The sequence below is a fragment of the Notamacropus eugenii genome, chromosome 3 (genome assembly GCF_028372415.1).
Source record: "Notamacropus eugenii isolate mMacEug1 chromosome 3, mMacEug1.pri_v2, whole genome shotgun sequence".
NCBI classification, from domain to species: domain Eukaryota; kingdom Metazoa; phylum Chordata; class Mammalia; order Diprotodontia; family Macropodidae; genus Notamacropus; species Notamacropus eugenii.
Genome location: NC_092874.1, coordinates 159,411,190 through 159,432,995, shown reverse-complemented (window position 1 = coordinate 159,432,995; position 21,806 = coordinate 159,411,190). Strand labels below are relative to the sequence as shown.

Genomic DNA, 21,806 nt, shown 5'->3' with positions numbered 1-21,806 from the left:
GTCAAAATTCTATAATAGTGTACAATGTAAACTCATTCTAGTCTGACAGTTTTTTAATTCAATATTTTAAATAGAAGTATCAATTAAAATGATTTTTTTAAAAAGGACAGTTTACCCCAGTCCTCAGATTGTTCCACATGGTGTCAAAAGGGAAAAAAATTAAATATTATATTTGCTGAATACTCTCTCATGGTTTTTATCTCCAGTTTCTTTGTCAAAGTGTTTAATGTTTATAGAATGTAAGCTCCTTGTGGGCAGGAACTGGTTCATTTTTGTCTTTGTATCCCCAGTGCCTATCATACTGCCTGGCACGTAATAGATGTATAATAAATGCTTGTTGAATGAATGTTTAATCTTGACTCCAACAAGGAAGGAGTGGTAGCAGATCTTTGGATTCTCCACTCAGTCCACGGTGTCTCTGTTTTGTTTTTCTTTTGTTTATGCTTCTCTTGTTTCTATTGCAGTTTGGCCTTGGTATTACCAACCTACAGTTTTTACTATATAAAAGCCAAAATAGAAGAGACAATAACTCAGGCCAGATGTAAGTACTGTGAAAGAGACTTCAGGGTCTGATCACTATCTCCTAATATCAGATTTTGGAACACATTTAGCTTATAGAATACATATGGAATACATAAAGCTTATACATTTCAGTAGGTGTTATTACCAAATCTATAGCAATGATTCTAATCCATTCCAAACATGCAAGGAACAAGAAATATTCTACGTAGATAGAATATGAGCAGGTATTCCAGTTTCACTGGTAACCCTTACCACCCTTCCCTCCCTTGCTATGTGCTTATAGAATCATTGCCTTGCTGTATCCTCTGTTGCTGCCATTTTAAGGGTCTGCTTATGGCATTAAGTGTTTCACATGCTAAATACTAACGTAAACTCTACTCATAGTAATGTAATAGAGCTTTTTTTTTGGGTTTGGTTTTGCATTTGGCAATGGCAATATTGTGCTTCAAATTTTATACTTTGCTTGAGTAGTTAAAATAGTAATGGCCTTTGGCGTTGGTTTGCAGATAAGCTTTGCTGTCATGTCTTCTAAATTATAATATATATAAATATCTCCAGTAATTTGACTGGATAAGATTCTGTTTAAGCAACCTTCAGAATGTAGTGTTAATTAATGGTACTTATGCCTATGCTATATTCTTATAAATAGTTGTTTTGAAAATTTTGTTTTGATTGTAATTACATTTAGTTAAGTAAAAATGGCCATCATATCCTCTTAGCCTGTTTCAAGTATCAATACTAACTTGATAGAATGTGTGTTCAGAAAAATCCTTTAAAAAACTGCTTGTAAATTACTCCTAACAAATACGCTCCAATTTCTACCACTTCTTTAGTCAGTATCCCATTCTGTCCTGCATTTCCCTGCTTTGTGTACTCCATTATATTACTTGGAAAAACTGCATCTGCTATAGTCACTTGATGGGTACTAGATATGATGGTCTTTTAGCAACCAGCAATTTTGCATGAGTTATTTCTTGACTTGATAAAGTGGGAATAATTAGTGGAATTTGAATAATTAAAAAATGCTTCTATTTATAGACCTATATTCTTTAGTGTTGCACTTGCATCTAATAACCTGCAAAACAGACCCTTGAAATAGCCACAGTACATAGAGGGTACTTTAGTATTAAGTGACAGTACATACTTTCCAGTCTTCAAAGATGTTTGTCTTTTTTCCAGACTACAGCTGTACATAAATGAACCTTTGATCTATGCACAATATTTTTATTCAAGAAGCTCATTGAATAAAATATTGTTTGTGACCCCCTTTGCTTTACCCTCTTTTTTTTGTTTCCTGGCTTTCTCTTTCTGATGGATTTTCACAGCAAAAAAGGTCAAAGTGAAGGGCAAGTATCTTCTTGTTGCTCAATTTCTTTCCATTTAGTGCAGTTGAAATTTTCCACTCATATCTCCATTCCTATTGGATACTTTCCTCTGTGCTCCTCACTTGTTAGATTTTCCCACATGAACATTGCATATTTGATGTAGTAAAAGGGGGGTAGAAGGGATATGCTTGTGTCTCCCTAAGTGACGTATTTTACATTCACATTGTCATTAGTTTCCAATCTGTGGGGTTTTATAATTCTCCATGTTCTGGTTCATGTCATTGATAAAAGTATGTTATGTATTCATTGATAATATTAGTTTATGCATGAAATCTTTTTTTAAAAAAACTAAAGTAATGATAAAATTTGTGACATGAAAAGAAATACAGGTCTAGCATTTTTATAGATTTCACTTCTATGGGATCTTGTCTGTATGATGTTTATTTAATGGCAAAACTTTAAGATTTAGAAGTACATAAAATATGGATGCTTCCATTATTTTATTGCTCTATTAAAAGTCTAAGTACTTTCTCCTTGTACTATGAAACTGACTGATATAATTGCTGAAGTAGTTAAAATATAAGAAGGTGAGTAGATTAATCTTTCACTATATCATTTTGCTTACTAGGTAATAATTTTAAAGTTTTGTGTTTTCTAAACATGTACTCTAGCTGAGTTTAGGTTGTTTTTTCTAATACTGAAACTTCCTATCTACAGATTCAGAAACACTGAAACCTGAACACTTTGAAGAATCTGGATATACTTTTATAGCACCGAGGTGGGTCCATTTCTGAATCATGGACATAGTATAATTAAAGAATATAAGAAATTCCTATGCATAGCAAACTTCAATATATCTTAATATGCTTAAATGTGTTATTAAAAATAATACTCATGGGAAATTCTTTTTCAAAGTATCAAAAGTGAATTTAAGTACTTAGGTAACACAAAACATTACATAAATTGAAGTTAGTAGAGATGATAGGAATCAGAATCATCTATTTCATTATGTAATCCTTTTCACTTTGTATGGTTATATAGCTTGTATCTATAGATGCTTCCCATATTAACCTTTTTTCTGAGTAAGGCTTGTCACATTATTGTCCTGAAACATCTCCCTCATCTTTTATGCATAAGCGCATAGACACAATCTCAACCACCCTCCTGTCCTGTTCTAACACCAGTGACTATAACAATAGAACCTTAGAATTTTATGAACACTTTTATTCCAATGACCCTGCAGAGTAAGTTGCAAAAGTATCATAACCTCCTTTGCACAAAGAAAGAAACTGAAGCTCAGGTTGCAGGACTTGTGGATATCACAGAGCTGCTAAGTTTCTGAAGCAGAAATCAAACCCAGGACTTCTGGATTTTAATTTAGCACTTTCTGTGAAACTCACTTTTATTGACCATAATCATGAAGACTGGATATTTTGCCCCTTTAAGGCACAGTCATATTTCAATTAATCTGATCATTATTAACGCATTATTCACTCAACACTTCCATTTAATCCACTCCTTACTTACACAATAAATAATAAAAATCAAAGATGCTTAAGGAATTAGAATCAAAACTATTCAACTTGTACTTTATCCACAACAGATGTACTTTAAAATTTTATTTTCATATGTAAATCTGAATTAGGGTTATTTGAGATATATGTGAACTCTCATTTTGATACTACATGAATTTTGGAAGCACTGAAGTATATGCAAACAAAACCATAGCACTACTAATCAATTATTCTCCATATATACTGCACAGACAGTAGCACACAGTTTAGAACTTCAATACAATGCAATGCCATTTTGCATTATTCAGCAATTGCTTCATGTTAAACTAGTTTTTTCCTCATTGAACAAATAAAATTCAATAAACATTGATTATAGTGCCTTCTACATGTAAACCAATGTGCTAGGCATTATGGATACAATGATGAGATAAGACAGAACTTACTGTCAAGAATCTAATAATTTAGTGAGGGAGATGAAATATCCACAAATATAATAATGAAAATCAGTAGAAAAGAGTTTGGGTAAAGTACTGTGAGATCTTAATATAGAATAGTCACTTTAACGTGGGAGGATGAGAGAAAACTTTGTGGAAAAATGGGTACCTGAATTGGATATTTAAGGAAGCAAGAGTTACAACTAGAACAATAAATGTAGGGAGAAAGTTTTCTAGACAGGCACAAAGGTGAGAAAGACAGGTCAAGATCAGAGAACGTTGTGGCTAGAATTGTGTTCGTCCATTGCCGAAGAAGACCATGCCATCAGAGAATGATGACATGACTTGTACTTGAGTTTGATCTAAGTGAGGGAGGGCTGTGCAGGTCACCAGCCTCACTTCTCCTCCAGAGCCATCTGAATCCAGTGACCTGATATTCCTCAGGTGCCAGGCCTAGAGGCCTGAGGGCTACCCGAGTCTTACCTTACCTATCGCAGGTCTTCGGCTGGCCAGACCGGGTAAACGTATGAGAGAAGAGACTTTCCAGAGTTGAACAAGGGTTAGGCTTTATTCAGGGTCTTGGTTACATGTGCAGGGGGAACTCTTCCTTAGGAGAGAGGGGAATCTCCCAAGGAGGCAAAGATCTTACAGTAAGAGAATGAAAGCAGAAGTGGAAGTGGGGAGAGAGGGGAGAGGGAAGAGCGAAGAGAGGAAAAGGGGCCTTCTGTCCTGTAAGGGCCCCTCAGCGCTAAGAGAGCCTTCGGGCTTTCCTGACCCTACTTAAGCTCTCCTGCCGTATCGTTTGCACCTCAATACCGTGCCTGTTAGATAACAATAGGTGAGCCCAGATCCGGGCCAGTCTCGAGGGCGGGGATGCTCTCTCCCATCACATTCTCACAGGAAGAGACGGAAATACACGAGATCTCACTCCTCAATTCCCTGCTGTTTCCTGGGGGGCCTCGTGAGAACTCTAAGGTTTTAGAAGTCCTCACCTTTACCCATCCGAGACTGTCCACATGGAACTGAGCTTACACCCCCAACACTCAGGATGACTGGAGATGACCCAGGATCACTGGGAGACCTTGGGCCCTTTAGGCCAAGGTCTTTGCAGGTACTCATTTAGGGTGAGGCAACACCCATTCATTGAATAGGCCTGTTTAAGAGGTAGCCATGGCATGGCCCCTTTCATGAGGTCTAGAAAAAGAAAGACTGGGAGGGAAACAGCAACAATTAATATTGATAATCACTCTAAAACTAGGAGGGTCTGAAACAGGATGGAAGCTGCAATGTTTGTTTTCTATCTTTTGTTATAGAAGATGGATTGGATTTTTGAGATAAGGAAAGAAAGGGATATACTGGAGAAATGAGGGTGATAGAAAAATTCTTGCAATATTTGTTAAAGAACAGAATAAAGATAATGTTGTTGCCAAATTGGGGAGAGCCTCCAATGCCAGACTATGACATCTTTCCTTTATTAGATAGACAGTGGAAAGTTGCTGAAGGTTTGGGGGTAGGAGAGGGAGTGGTGTGTCCAGACCTGTTGTTGGCAAAGATTAATTTGGCATTTATATGAAGGATGAATTGGAGCAGACTGGAGGAGGAGAGAAGCATTGATATTAGTAAGGAAACTTAAAATAGTTCAGATCAGACATGATGAAGGCTTTAAACTAGTATGGTAGCCTTTGTAGTACAAGGCAGAGGATGTATTTGAAAGACATTTCAGAGACTGTTTATTGGAAAGAATATCAAATTTGCAGTCAGATGACCGAGGTTCAAATTCTGACTCTCATCCTACTACCTATTAACTTCAGCTAGTAACTCTGCTTCTCTTGGCCTCATTTTTCTCATTTGTGGAATGAAGAGGTTGGACTAAATGATCTCTTAGGTTTACCAATCATCTACCAGGTCTATGATGTTCTGTTTTGTAAAACAAGTAGTTTTCCTAAGACTGAAAGAATTTGAGACTGGTTGAATGTAGATGGTGGGAGAAAAAGAAGAGCCAATGAGTATTTTGAGTTTTGAACTAGGGTAAATAGGAGAGATATGAGAGTTAGTATAATTGCGAGGGCTTTGCAGGACTGTTCTTTTTGAACATATTTATTTTGAGGAGCCAGAGAGATGTCTATCTAAGGAGATTCAGCGAGAAGTTATTAATGAGAGAGAAGCTCATTAGGACTGGAGATGCAGATTTATGAGTCAGTTGCATCAAATGATCATAGAAACCATGGGATAAGGTGATATGAAAAGATGAGAGCATGAGAGAAGACAGCCAAGAGCAAAGTCATAGAGATTGTTGTGTTTGGAATATCAGAGCAGGAAAAAGTGACAACAAAGGGGACAAATAATTAACAATGGAACTGTAACTGATTTAATGACACTGAAACCAGAGAGATGAGAATATTAAGGAGGAACAGTCAATACATACTCAAATTTATGTAATTTTTTAAGGTCTATAAGGCATCAATCTTAAGAACCCTCTATGCCAGGTACTGAATGTTGCCTCACAAACCTTTTATAGATAAGGAAAATAACATTTGGGAAGATTAAGTGACTTTGCCCACAGTCCTATGCCCAGACTTTTAAACCAGTTAATTTTTCTGACTCATATTTCCCACTGTGCCATGTTGTTTCTCTGGTACTAGCAAAGAATCAAGAAGATGGAAACTAATGAATACTAGTATAGGGCCACTGGGTAAGGAAAACATATGTGAATTGGGATTGGTTTCAATAGAGTGATGGGTACAGAAGCCAGCCTACTGGGGTAAATAAATAGAAATATGGTTTTAAGTGTAAAACACTTTTTGTTATCAATAAAGGAAACTTTATAGAAGTTTGTCAATAAAGGAAAGAGGAAAGATGGAGATAGTTTGAAGGAGCAGTAAAGTCAATGAAAGATTTTTTTTTTTTAAGATAGAGATACCTGAGCATAATTATTGTTGGAGAGGAAGAAGCCTAAGCCAGGAGAGAAGGAAAGATTGAAAATAAAAGTTTTTTCAAAGATGTAAGAGGAATTAGTATTAATAAAAAACACAAAGAGTAGCTGTTATCCTGGGAAAGGGATAAGACTGTTGTCTAGAATAAAAAGGAATGAGAAGAAAATGGGTGAATACGTAAAGAGGCTACGTATATAGAGGAAAAGAATTAAGAGATCATATGTGGGCATTTGAATTCTCTCAGTAAAATACAATTCTAGGTCACCTTCTTAATATACATTTGTAGTGGAACACTAAGCATGCCTTCACAGTATCCTCAAGTAAGAGTATGCATCTTTATACAAATACTGGAAAAGGGGACTCTAGATTCGAGTTTAGTGAAACTGACATCAGGTAAAGTCAGTGAAGTGAGGAATTCTGAGATGGAAGAGAGTCCATCACCGAAATAGCTGACCATTAGGTTGACTGGATAGTTGAAGTCAAAACACAGTTGATGGGTTTGAAGGCTAAGAAACTGAAATGATCGTCCGACAGATTTCCTAGGAATGAGAGTGAGCACTAGACAAATTGCAACCAGAGGGTCATTTCAGAATATAGAATGCTTGGATGAGCCACTTGGTACCTTAGAGTTATCCACTATTCAAATGTAAAATGTTTAAAGGCAGGGAAGGTGTCATATACCTTCTGATTCTTCAAAGTACCTGGTGTAAGGGTAGGCATATAGAAGGTTCTCCAAATAAATATCTAGTTAAATAACTGTTTGTATCTATGTGTTAAAATAAACCTAACCCAAGGTTTTGTTTTTTTTAGAGAATACTGTAACGACTTAAAACCATCAGAAAACAACACTGAATTTCTCTTAAATTTCAATGAGTTTATTGATCGAAAAACACCAAACAACCCATCGTGTAAGTATTTGTGAATTTTGCAGGAAATGCTTTGGGGAAAAAAGGTATTTTAATTCTTTCATTACCCCATTAAGTACTGATATTTACCTTTGATTCATTGATTTCTTTAATGAGCCTGCCTGAAGAGCAGAGTTTTGTTTACTACTTAAAGAACTTAATGTGAAATTTAATAAAAGATTCTTTTCCAATTGTGAAGTTATGGTATTTTCAGTGATTTAAAAAATCAGCTGGATCCAGATTTTATCAAATCACTGAAAAATACTAAAAACCATTTGAACTATTCTCAAATCTGATATAGAGTGGTTTAGTCTTACATTTTCAATATATAACTTTTTGGATCTAGCCAAGTGTTATCCTCATAAGAGAAAAAGAAAACCACTCCTCTACCCCCAGATAAGTTAGATTCTAAAATTAGTTTCAATGTCCATGGGAAAAGGGAAAAGAGCACACACAAAAAGATATCTATAAAGAATTTTCTCTGTTTCAAACTTTATTGAACCCAACTGAATGTGTGTCTGAAAGAAAAGGCCTCTGTAATTTGAAGGATAATCACTTGTCTTCAAACACTGTGGTTCAAAGAAATAGGGACTTCACTTTAAAACCAATACATCTTTCACTTTCAGAGAGGATTAACTCTTTGGATGATGGGTTATACTTTATAACTCCAAAGAGATATGTACATTTTTATTCCTTAGAAGAAATGTTAAGATCTATAGTTCTCTCTAAAGTAGTCTCTTTATTACAAATAAACTTTTAGAGTAAAATACAGTATGAGCTGGAGAGGTATATGTAAAAAAGAAAAGGTAAAAAATGCAATGTATCTACATTTATGGATCTGTGATCTCATTGTTGAGGGAATTTTGTCTTTTGCAGACAACAATTCGCCCACATCTTTCTTGGTGAATATAAGGAAACCTCAATCCAAATAAGAATATGCTTTTTAACACTGATCCTAGTCTCCTTTACCCCCATCTTCTAGTATTGAATGTCTGAGTAATACTTTGCCCAGTCCTTAAACTTGACTTAAATACAGGTCTAAGAGTCCAGAAATATTCCAGGGTCAGCAATATAGCATCCTTTTAATACTGTAAAGAGTTTCAGTGGGAAAGAAGAGACTTAGCACTGAGTATTGTATTAAGCCCTGAGAATACACATAGAAAAGGAAGATAGGCTCTCAAAGATATTGCATTCTAATTGGGAACGCAACACATAGAAGAGGTTTGGGTTCTAAAAGTATGGCAGCATTGCTACTACAACCAATATCCTTCTTCTTGAGTTAATCTATACGACTGTCAGTTTTGTTTCTTGGAGAAATATGATCATTTGTTCCACTAATTATTTCCTGGAAATATATACCTGACTGAGAAGCAGCACTGGGTAGTACAAAAATCTCACAAACTATGGCCCAAGCACCATACCTCACTCCAACCACTTGTAATTGATAGTCTGTGCGCTAAATAACTTGGGAGGCAGTGCGCAGGATTTTGTACTCATCCTATAATTGGTCAACCCCTGCTAATGCATACAGTACTCTGTTGTTGTACCTCATTTCAGTAATGTCTGACTCTTTCAGTGGAGTGTCTGCCATTTCCTTCTCTCATTTTACAGATGAGGAAACTGAGGCAAATGGGATTATGTGACTTTCCTATGGTCATACAGCTTCTAAGTGTCTAATGCTAGACCTGAACTCAGAAAGAGCAATCTTCCTGAATCCTGGCCTGGCATTCTATCCACTGTGCCACCTTAGTGCTCTATTAAAGTGCTCTCTACTTAATTTCAAATTCAGTCTTTAATATGCTCTTTCTATGTGGCCATGTGCAAGTCACTTAAGTTTTCAAAGGCTCTGTTGATTCTCTATTACTTATTTATTAAGCAGTAGATAGGGTGCAACTTGCATTGGTGGAAAGAATTCCCAAAAGGATGATTTTTGCCAGTCCTTGACAAATTGACTTATAGCAGAAAAAAAAATTAATTGAAATCTTGCCTGATGACTGAGATGGCTGGTGATATCTGGTTTGGTTGCATATAAACCTCGTTCAAATAATCATCAAGTAGTTATTAAATATTCTCTGTGCACCAGGCACTGTTAGGGGGCTACTCCTACAAAGGCATTAAGGAAGACATTTTACGCCCTCAGGTAGCATATATGTTACTGTATATGTATCTTGCTTTCATCAGAGATGTAATCCTAAATATTAGCTTTGGGCAGTATAATATCCCTTCTGGGGAAAAAACCCCAATATTTCTATAAAGTCAAACATATGCTGGCATGATTCAGTTTAAAGAAGTGAAGGACCATCCCCCCTTTTCACTGCTCATTGTCAGTATCTCACAATACTTAGAAACTTTAATGCTAAACATGAAGTTATCTATAGAGATAACTGCTATACTCCATTTCTTCTAGGAGCAGAAAGATAAAAAAAAAAATTATATATAGTGTTTCAAGGTTTACAAAGTCAGCCAGACACCCATGGAAAATAACTTCCACTGCAAAAAAGGACAGGAATATTTAAGAATCCTGAACCAAAGTTACAATTAAGTAGGTCTGCCAACTGTTAATCTGCCTTGATCAATTCTATGGTCATCACATAAAAAAAAAAAAACAAAAACCCAAAACAAAAATCTAATCCTTATTTTGTTGTGCATATTATGGAGCTTATCATAGTCCCTAAAGACTTCAAGATCACTTGAAACCAAGGTAAGAAAAAGACTCACTAACTCTATTTTTAAAGTGCATCAGTAGATGCAATGAATCATGAAGAAACTTTTGTTACCCAAGGTGATTTATGAATGACAGTCAAAAAACATATTATATTGAAAATATTGATATTTCAATAAATATAGATACTTTAAAGAAAGTAGTTACATAGTTTGTTCATATGAAAGCTAGTTCTTATTCATTTGGCTTTAATTATATATACTGGAACCTTATTCATATTTAGATTTTGCATTATTTTTTAATTTGTTCTGATAAAAGTATTTTTCCTTATATCACTCATTAGCCTAACTCTGCTTTGTTTAAAGTAAGGAGGAAAAAGTAAGCTCACTTCTCATTAGGAATATCTTAAATCAAGACAAAAGGAATGAAATAATAATAAAATAATATGCACCCAGGACAGTTTTTTTCTATACTTTGACCAAACACTGTATAGAAAGGCGAGGCTTCCTTCCATTCACAAGACGACCTTCAGGTCCTTCCAGTACAAGACTATGGTTTTTGTTTTCTTCTGTTTTTTTCCACATATATCAGGAAGCTATAATTTCTATGGTCTTAGGCTTGGAGTAGAGGACCAAAGCTCCGAGAGAAGAGACATCATGGACATCTACCCAGCTGCAACACCCCATATTACTATTATCTACTCCCGATGGCTTTCACCCGATCCCTTCTCTCTGGGACACTGTGTGAATTATTTCTGATAGTTTATTCCTGATAATTCAGTAACAAAATAAAAATCAGCTGTGGTCAGCCAGCCATGAAGATAAATAAAATATTTACATGCCATTGTTTTAAAAATGAGTTAATAAGACCAAATTTTTTTCAAACAGTTTAGATTTTCATTAGTGATTTTGACAATACTGTCAACCTTCTATATTTATTTTCTTGTAATTAATGTCTTATCTTTTTGATCAACAAACCAAGTATAGCTATGACTTTATAAAAATTATCACTGACAGTAATAATAGTCAACCAAAAAGTAAATGAGTAAGACTTTAAAAAAAGGAAATGCAGTAAAATTTTATTTTGCTCTATTAAATCACTTTACAGGAATAACCTTATCAGTGGGTGTAGAATTCTCACACTTCTTATTTATTATTAAGGTTAATTTATTGACCTATGAAAATGTCTCCACAATTGCCATATCAGATATTTATGGTTTAGAACGAATGACTAAAAGAATGCCTCAATTCCCAGAATCAGTGTAAAAATGATATTATTTATGTGAAATGAGCTGGACAAGAAAAGTTGCAATAAATAACAATGCTAACAGTCTCTGTGCACGTGGGCGTGTTAGCAACTGCAGTGGGCACATTTAATATTATAATGAATGGAAAACTCTAGACCTGGAGAATAATTAAGACAAAATATAAACTGTTAGATTACTGATCATTTTATTTGCATTGTAAGTTATCTTTGATTTTCCAAATAGAGTCTTTCCTAAAGTGAAAAGGTTTTCTTGAGAGGCAGGAGCATTGGTTAATAGCATAAAGTTACATTTAATTCTCTGGAGAAAACACTATGCCAAAGATATCTATATGAAAATCAACAAAAATTACTGCTTTAAAGTTTGGCTTTTAGTAGTCAGATTGAAATTATTTCTCCACTGAGTAGATGATAGAAAAATTGCAGGTCATCCCCTGCAATTTGGGCCCTAGCTCCTTGTCTAAGAATAAATATGAATGAATATTCAACCTGTGAGTTGGATGAAGCCTCAGTTGGGCCATGCACAACACACTGACCAAATAATGTAGTCAGTGGCTATTCACTTGCTACCCATTTAACATTACACCCTAATAGGTGTTTTATACTTCTGGGCTTACGGTAAGGAAGTCCTAAATTCAAATCCGGCCTCAGACAATTACTAGCTTTGTGGCCCAAAGAAAATTACTTAATCTCTCTAGGCTATTTCCTCATCCGTAATACGAGGGGATTAGACTCAGTGTCTCCTAATGTCCATTCTAACTTGAAATCAATTGATCCATTGACAATTTCAATTTCTGCAGCATAAATCATTTAACCGTGGGAGAATAACTGCTTCTTATAGCTCACTTATAACTGCATAAAAGGAATAAGAAAAGATACATAGCCTATACTTTTCCCCTTTCCTTCCTCAACATGGCTTTCTGATTGTGGTTGGTTATTTTTTTGTTTGTTTTTGCTTTTGCTTTTTTATGTTCTCCACTCCCACCCTACCCTACCCCCAAACAGAAATAACTAAACTCAAAGTGAACGTTAGCACGTGTGTCAAAAATTCTTCCCCTCTTTGAAAAAGAAAGAGAAAAAATATTATCAAAAATTCTAATAGGAAAGTGAACAGGCAATGAATAATTCTTGAATAATGCAACTTGGTTTTGTTTTGGGTGGGTTATTTTTTGGCTCACTGGCCATGTTTTTGATATTATTGTCTATTGATTTTAAAGATTTTAATAAAGTATTTGATTCAGTAGAAAAATAATGGAGAAATCACAGGCATTTTAATACTTTAATGGATCTGTGATTTTTTTATTACCTCTCTACTTAGTCATGGTCAGCTAGTGTTGGGACTAGGAGTCAGGAAGACTCATCTTCCTTAGTTCAAATCTAGCCTCAGACAATTTCTAGCTGTGTGACTCTGAGCAAGTCACTTAACCCTTTTTGTCTCAGTAAAATGAGCCAACTGAAGAAAATGGCAAAGCCCTCCAGTATCTTTGCTACGAAAACCCCAAATAGGGTCACAAAGAATCAGACACAACTGAAAAATGACTAAACAACAACACTGAGTCATACTTTCTGTAAATTAATTGACAAGTTGTTAATTTAAGTTGTATGAAGCTTGAACTGGTTTACATTATACTTCAATTATTTTTTTAAATTTCACCTTATAAAATGTCATTGTCAAACCATTTTTATAAAGAATTCTGTTAATGGAACTACAAATGATAAAGTAGATATTACGTAACATAAACAATAGCATTATTTACTTTTAAAAAGTGCTTTTTCGTAGATAATACACAATAACAAAATAACTCATATAAAACTAAGAATACTATAAAACAAAAATAGCAGTGTGTAAAATGTACCACGGATATGTGGCACCCCTTAACTGATCTTTATATAAGACACTATATGATGTTTCATAAGTAACATAATTCAAAATCAAGTCCTCTTAGATGAGTTATTCATATTCTTTGTTAGGTAATGTGGATATGATCAACAGAGTATTGCTGGATGCTGGTTTTACAAATGAGCTTGTCCAGAATCACTGGAGTAAGCAGAAAAACCTGTAAGTATTTTTTTATTTTTACATAAAATTTCATTCTTCACTTGAGTGTGGACTTTTGCTATGAAGTTTTTGGCAGTAAAATCATATAAATTTCAGGGCTGGACTTTTGTACTGCTGTGTGTCCAAGAAAAACAGAAGTACAACAGGAGTTTATTTAACGTTTTTGGATGCTTAAATAGGCCCATTTTCTGTGTTATATAAAGTGGGTGCATATATATATATATATATATATATATATATATATATATATATATATATATATATATACACAGCAGAATTCTGTTAAAAATATATTTCTCTCTCAAATCTCTTTTTCCCCTCTCTGTCCTTTATTGTAGCAAGGGAGTAAAAGCTCGTTTTGTTGTGACCGATGGTGGAATTACCAGAGTATACCCTAAAGAGTAAGTCATTTTGTTATCTTTTATAATGAAATAATGAGGAAGGTGCTAAGTATATGAACACTATTGGGAAAACTATCACATTTCAATAGACAGAGGACTACCTCAAGTTTCCTTAAATTGTTGTTTCATGCCCAGGCATTATCAAATTAACTTCTCTTTCTGAGAATATACAATGCCAAGACTTTTCCTAGATATGTTTATACTTCCTGAGTAGAAATTATTCTCGTGTAGAAACAGTCTGAAACTAGTTTTACATGGAGACTATGTATGTCTAGGTTATATCACTTATCACATTTGAATGGAAATTAGCATATTGTTGTTTAACCGTTTCGGTTGAATCTAACTCTCTGTGACCCCATTTGGGGTTTTCTTGGCAAAGATACTGGATTGGTTTGCCATTTCCTTTTCCAGTTCATTTTACAGATGAGGAAATTGAAGCAGACAAGGTTAAGTGACTTGCCCAGGGTCATACGATTAGAAAGTGTTGGAGGCCAGATTTGAACTCAGGTCTTCTTGACTCCAGGCCTGGCACTCTATCCACTGTACCACTTAGCTGTTCACTATACAATAAGAAAACAATAATTGGGGTTTTCCTTTTTTCCTATTTGGATAAGCAGAATGAAAATTGCATAAAGATTAAAGAGCTAAAGAGTCAGGTATAGTGACTCATTTCTGTAATCCTTACAACCAGGGAAGGTAAGGCCAATGGATCTCTTTGAGTTCTGAGCTGCAGTGGGCTAAATCAGTCAGTTGTCCCACTATGTTTGACCTCATCATAAGATCCGGGGAGGGGAAGCTAAGTGGTGCAGTGGATAGAGCACCAATGCAGGAGTCAGGAGGACCTGAGTTCAAATCTCACCTTAGACACTTGATACTCAGTAGCTGTGTGACCTTGGGCAAGTCATTTAATTCCAATTGCCTCATCCTGGGTCATCTCCAGTCATCCTGATGAATATATGGTCATTAGATTCAGATGGCTCTGGAGGAGAAGTGAGACTGGTGATCTGTACAGCTCTCCCTCACTCAAAACAAAGTCAAGTGCAAGTCATGTCATTATTTATTTGATGGCATGGTCTTCTTCGGCAACGAAGGATGAAGACACACAATAAAAAAAAAAAAAAAAAAAAAGATCCAGGAAATGAGGATGACTAAGGATGGATAAACCAGCCCAGGACAGAAATGTGACAGATCATTGCTTCCTTATAGATTATAATGGAACTGGAACAATGAGTAGACCCTATATTACAACCCAGATAAGAGAGGGAGAGACAAAAAAAAAAAAGTGAAGGAATTTTTTTTTTCTCTTTAGAGCTGGAGAAGATTGGCAAGAAAATCCAGAAACATATGAAGATAGTTTCTACAAACGGAGTCTAGATAATGACAACTATATTTTCACTGCTCCCTACTTTAACAGTAAGTTATGGAAACATATGTCATCTGGTGCCACCTGACTTTATAAATGAGAAAACTGAAGAACAGAAAGGCTAAGTGGCTTGTCCAAGTATCCACATGTAGGTAACATATATATGTGTGTGTGTGTGTGTGTGTGTGTGTGTGTGTGTGTGTGTGTGTGTGTGTGTGTGTGTATCTCAGAGCTAGGATTAAACCTTAGTTTTCTTGATTCCTTCATTCTATTGACTTGTGTTCCGCATAGCTGAGTACTACTATTGGAACTAATATGTCGCAGAATATTACAAATGAAGGATTTCTGAGGAGTTAAATGTAGTAAAGAGTTAACTGACACTTGAGTTATTAACAAGATGAAGGACAGGTGAAGGCATTTACACTATTTACTGTCACTGTAAGCAATTAAATAGGAAAATTCAGGTCTCAGGGTAAACTGAGATAAATACACTTGCAGAAGCCAGCCCCAGAACAGTTATTTCTATGTGTATTCAGCACAAAATTGTAGAAAGAGACATTATAACTGTCCACTGAATGTGTACTAATGAAATATATCCACCAGTCTTACCACCAATCTTATATGATTTTTTTTTCTACACCACAATCCTTTGACTTTTAGAAAGTGGATCAAGTGCCTATGAATCAGGGATTATGGTAAGCAAGGCTGTGGAGATATACATTGATGGAAAACTCCTCAAACCTGCGGGTAAGACTAAAAACATTTTAAATTTACATAATGTCACTAAAGTTAAATGGGAAATTAAATTATAATTGGTAATTCTCTGTCCAGTGTGAATGGGCAAGTCATCACAGAGTCTACATATATTAAATTTCTTAGAATGGAAAGTATTATGAGATCACTGCCCTTTAAAAGGTCACCCTGTCATTAAAACACATCATAGGTGAAACAACAAATAAAGTTAAATTTGACTTTGTTCTCAGGCTCCCATTTCTGTACCCTGTGATACATCTGCCCCAACCACTTCTGATACCAAGTGTAAGCCCTGACAGTTTTTCCCCTCATTTTCTCTTCCCCCTATCAAGCTCTGTTCTCAGGAGATGATCTAGTGAATTTTCACAATTAATGCTACTTCTGCATAGGATAATCACCTAATCTTTAATTATGGAATTTCAATCATCTTCTGGCCAGTGGAAAAGACAACACTTCTAAAATTCCACCGAGTTGGTGGTTGTCTACTGAAGACCACTCCTGCCCATAAACAAGTGTTCATTGTTTATGAATATTCTCAGTTCACTGTACTAATACATACATGTAATAAATACGTAACATTTTTCCTTTGCTATAAATTAGAGTTTATTTCTAATGGCTAATGAATCAATTCAATCAAAAACCTTTTTTGAACTTTATTTTTCAAGTGCCAACCCTATGTATATATTGGGAGCAGGGTGAGAGTGTTTGAGGAGGGGACCTATGAGTGTATTTTTACATAGGGAATTGGAAGGCAGAGACCTCTTATCATGGTAGCTCCAGATCTGCAGTTGCCCAGTAACTTAGCCTTAGAGAGTTGCCTAAGGTGCTGAAAAGCTCAATGAATGGCCCAGGATCACCTAGTCTTATGGGTCAGAGGCAAGACTTAAACCCAGGTCTTCTGATTCAAAGGCCAATCTCTACCTGTCTCAATATGTGACTTTATTTAATTTGTTCATTTGCCCAATCAGTTGAAATATATGAAAATGTCCCTTATGCATTTGACTATCACAAACATTCCAATATAAGTAGTGGCATTTTACTATTGCCTCTCCTTTGGTGGAGGAAGAGAGGGTCTCAAGGTAATTTCTTTTGGGGGAACTTTTGGTGTGGAAAATTCAAACACCAATGCAAATTACCAACTCATCTATGAATTCCAGCCTTAGTGAATTGCCTAGGAGCATGAGCATAAGTTAGAGGGAAGATTTGAAACCTGGGGTTGTTGACTCCAAAGCACATTAGTCCTTTTAAATCAGAGTAAAATGAAAATTCCAAAGTATATCTAAGATTAATGAGATTCGTATTTGCTAATCTGACAGATAACTTCATAGTAATGGATGGGAAAAATGTTTTCATTTACCTATTTAAATTTTTTAAAAATTAGAATAAAATTAGGAAAATCAGGATACAAGGAGGATCTATAAATTAATGTATGGATATATGTTTATAATTTTTCAGTTGTTGGAATAAAAATAGATGTTGGCACCTGGATAGAGAATTTCACCAAAGCCTCAATAAGGGATCCGGTAAGAAGTTGATTTGCTTAATGTTATAATGGGCTGCTTATCAATCTTTAAAGAACATGGGAAATTGATTAGTTCATAATCAATGGCTAAAGCCTTTTCTCTCTGGCTATTAGGATTTTTAATTAGGCAAATGATCCATAGGGTAAAAAAAATTTTTTAAAGTTCCCTGTGATAATAACATCTTCTAGAATATTCTTAACCTCATTTTATTATTGTTCAGTCATGTCTGACCCTTCCTGACCCCATCTGGGGTTTTCTTGGCAAAGACACTGGAGAAGTTTGCCATTTCATTCTCAAGTTTTTTTTATAGACAAGAAAACTGAGGCAAACAGGGTCAAGTGACCCAACTAGTAAATGTCTGAGGTCCCATTTGAATGAAGGTCTTTGTGCTTCCAGGCCCAGTGCACTATTCATTGAGCCACCTAGTTGCCTATGACCTTATCTACTGATGTTCATTAAATCTAAATGCTTTACTTATTAAAATGTAGAAATATTGTCTTATACTACCCATTAGACAGGATTACCATAGGTCTTTCTAGTTCAAAGTCAGTTTTTTTTTTTTTTTTAGTTTTGTACTAAAGAACTCTCAGATTCATTTGAACTCTAACATGATGGCTTATTGCAATAGACTATTAATGGCAAAAGACTTCAGATTTTTAACAGCCGTGTTACTATTTCTCTTTTTCAGTGTGCTGGACCAGTTTGTGACTGCAAAAGAAACAGTGATGTAAGAATACTTTTGAAAAGAATTATCTTTCAAACCATATAACCTGCTAATAACCATTGTATCAACTTTCTTTAAGATATATTTATTACCCATAGGACCAAGTCATTATAGTCAGACTTTACCATGAGTCTTTAAACTCAGCTGGGCTGAAGGCTGTTGGTCTTTTTTTTTTAACTGTTTATTGATGAGAACAATTTAACGAGTCTTTTAGGTAGATTTAAAGAACAGATTTTCCATTCTGCCTTTAAAACTCTTTATAAATGTACTATATATAAAAACATTTTTAACTAAAGCTGAATTTCAAAGTTATAACCTGAGAATGAAAAAAAGAGATTCTCTGAGTTGGAACAAACCTTTTCAAGATCATTTAGTACAGTCCCCCTCAAAGCCTACCCCAACATATTTTGCAGAAGAACAAATATAAGTAATTTCTAGTTTTACATGGAAACTGTGCCTGTCCAGATCATATTAATTATCACAACTGAAAGAAGTATATCATATTTTATGTTGATAATCTCAACAGAAATAGACAAAGTTTGAAGAAGGGGAACATGCAAGAGAGAAAATAAGTTTTATTTTGCACCTTTTACATTAGAGAAACCCATGGGTTATCTAAGTATTGATGTTAAACTAGACATTAAATGACAGAGAAGTCTAAGCATACAATTTTGGGAGTGATTTGGGATCACTGAACTCATGGGAATGAATGGTCTAAAAAAGCTAGAGAATGTAGAGGGAGAAGAGAGCCGACTATACTTTGGGGAGGTCAGGAAGGTGATGGACTAGAAAAAGGACCTAAAAAAGAACATCCAAAAAGAGAAGAAAAAGAACCAAGGGAGCTAAGGGAGGGAAGAGAATCCACTATTAAGATTATGTAGATTCAAAAAATATGTAAATAAATAAGAGAGTAATGATGGTTATCCATTGTCTTGTTAAGTATATTTTAGATTAAAATACATGAGGTATAAGAGGTCGTCAAGATAAGGAAAAAGAACAGGAGTAACCATCATTAAATTTATTTAAAGTTTCAATCATGAAAATATTTTTAAAAATCACAAAAAGGGCAATGAGATGCATTATCATCCACATGAAAAACTGTTCTAATTATCTAATAATCAGAGAACCAAAAATTAAGAAGGATAGATGAAGTGTGACCAGTTAAGAGCCTCTTACAATAGTGTAGTTCAGAATACATTATGATAGAGGGTATGTAAGTGGAGAGATTGAAACAAATGTGAGACATTAGGGAATTAAAATCAGTAGGGAGCAGTGAGTTATCAAGAGAAAAGAGTCAAGGATGAAGTGAAGGTTGCGAATTTATGACTGAAAAGGTGATGATAATAGCAACAGAAATAGAAAAGTTTGGAAGAGGGTGAAAGATAATGGATTGTGCTTTGGGTATATTGATTTTAAGATGCCTACAGGATGTATTGGGTGCAGATGTCTAGTAGGCAAGTCACAATTTAAGACTTGTGTTCATGAGAGAGTGGGTAGCACCATGTATATTTAAGAGTCATCTGCACAGGGATGATAATTGAGTCTTTGGGAATTGATGAGATCTCCAAGGGAGAAAGTCCTGACAGAAGAGAACTCAGAACAAAGCCTAACAGGGATATTTATAATTAATGGAAAGGAAAAAAGGTAATTATGTAACAAAGGAACATGAAAGAAGTAGAAGAATTAGGAGACAGCAGTGACCCAGAATCCAAGAGCTGAGAGTGGTAGATACGGTCAAAACAAAACCACCACCACCACAACAAAAAAAGTTGTAGACAGATTAAGTAGAATGAGAACTAAGAAAGGGACATTGGATTTAGCAGTTCATAGATGGCTGGAAACCTGAGCAAAAAGCAGTTTGTCAATTGATGGGATCTAAAGCCAAATTGGAAGAGATTAACGAGTGGGATTTTATATTCATTCAAATTCCTTAAAATATTCCTATCCAGTGAATTAATGTTTTTATTACTAGGATTTTATTCCAAGGATACTCAAAATAAATTAGAGAGACAAAAAATAAACATGGTATAAAGGCATTTCAAACTACATCATTTGTATTAGCAAAACAATGGGAACAATCTATTGGCTTAAAGATTTAGAAATGAATCAGTAAATTATGCTAAGTAAATGTAACAATACTGTAACATAAGCAATTATGTATATGAAGAATTCTGAGAAATATGTATGGAACTAAATAAAATGATATAAAAAGAAAAAGGCAAATCTAAATGAATAAAATACCATCCCTGGTCATGTTAATAAAGAAAATAAAATCCAGTAACAAAAGTTAATTAAGGAAACAGAAATGAATTTCAGAAGGGATAATAGAAACAAAAATGAAACCTTGTTAAAGCTAATACATCTTTTTTTTTGTTTTAACAATCAGCAAATAATTTTAGTTACGTTAACTTTTCCTTTTTTTCTCTTTATTATTAAATTTGTATTGTCATATGTACACATACTTGCACGTGGGAGTTAAAATACAATATATTTTGAAGAAAAAAGAATAAAAGTCCTCTCAAAGTGGAATGGGTTATCTTGAAATGTAGCCTTTAAGTGGATGAACCTTTGTTAAAGATATTAGAAAAGGGTTTTCTCTTCAGGTACAGACTAAACTTCTGGGATCCTTTCCAATTTTGAGATTCTATGATTCAAACTCTCATCTATTTGTACATAGAAACTTACTTTCCAGAATGCCAGAGAATGAATTAGAAAACATCTTGCAGTTTCTTCCAATACTAGGATTCTCTGTATATCAGCAATCTTCTATATGGTATCAGAATCACCTGAAATAAAAAGAAAAGATTGTCACTTAGGATTTTCTTCCTATTTCTATTTTCCTTATCTTTTTTATTTATTAAAATAATTGTATCAAGATTTGGCACATTTCTAAAATTTCACCATTGCTTCTATTGTTCTAGGTAATGGACTGTGTAATTTTAGATGATGGTGGATTCCTTTTAATGTCAAATCATGATGAAGACACTAACCAGGTATATGTGTAATGTAGATGATGGGCATAGTGACCCATGGTTTCATTGTTTAAATTTAAAATGCTAATTTTAAAATTGGACAAAATTTTATCATAAATGATTAGAAAGTTGGTCAATTAAGAAATTAATACAAAATACAACTCAAAATTACCATTTATTCATTTGAAACTTCTACCTCAGAAGCAACTAGATTTATAATAGTTTCATGCGTAAAAGTGGAAAACTTTTTAGGCTGTGATCAGTCAACCTGAATATGCTTTATTTCATATGATTCAGTTATATTTATCTAATATATATATATATATCATTATACCAATAATTTCCATAATTATGCAATTTTATTATCAAGCAAAAAATATTGAGATTGAACATTTTCATATATTCAAATTAATCAATCACTTGTTAGGGGGCACCCTGGACTTGTCTTCTTGG

General features: G+C 34.6%; 1 protein-coding gene across 6 annotated transcripts in view; it reads left to right on the top strand.

The window, feature by feature from the left end:
• CACNA2D1 (calcium voltage-gated channel auxiliary subunit alpha2delta 1) overlaps positions 1-21,806 on the top strand; it is a 691,308-nt gene that overhangs the window by 648,500 nt on the left and 21,002 nt on the right. For 5 of the 6 annotated variants that reach the window (XM_072653215.1, XM_072653214.1, XM_072653213.1 and 2 more), the window contains 10 exons: positions 465-541; positions 2,565-2,625; positions 7,539-7,636; positions 13,530-13,617; positions 13,956-14,018; positions 15,328-15,431; positions 16,042-16,128; positions 17,590-17,657; positions 18,346-18,384; positions 21,303-21,374. In XM_072653215.1, coding sequence (XP_072509316.1) covers positions 465-541; positions 2,565-2,625; positions 7,539-7,636; positions 13,530-13,617; positions 13,956-14,018; positions 15,328-15,431; positions 16,042-16,128; positions 17,590-17,657; positions 18,346-18,384; positions 21,303-21,374 — 757 coding nt within the window. Of the gene's footprint in view, positions 1-464; positions 542-1,847; positions 2,010-2,564; positions 2,626-7,538; positions 7,637-13,529; positions 13,618-13,955; positions 14,019-15,327; positions 15,432-16,041; positions 16,129-17,589; positions 17,658-18,345; positions 18,385-21,302; positions 21,375-21,806 lie in introns of those variants that run through there. The other variant, XM_072653217.1, reaches the window with a different exon arrangement.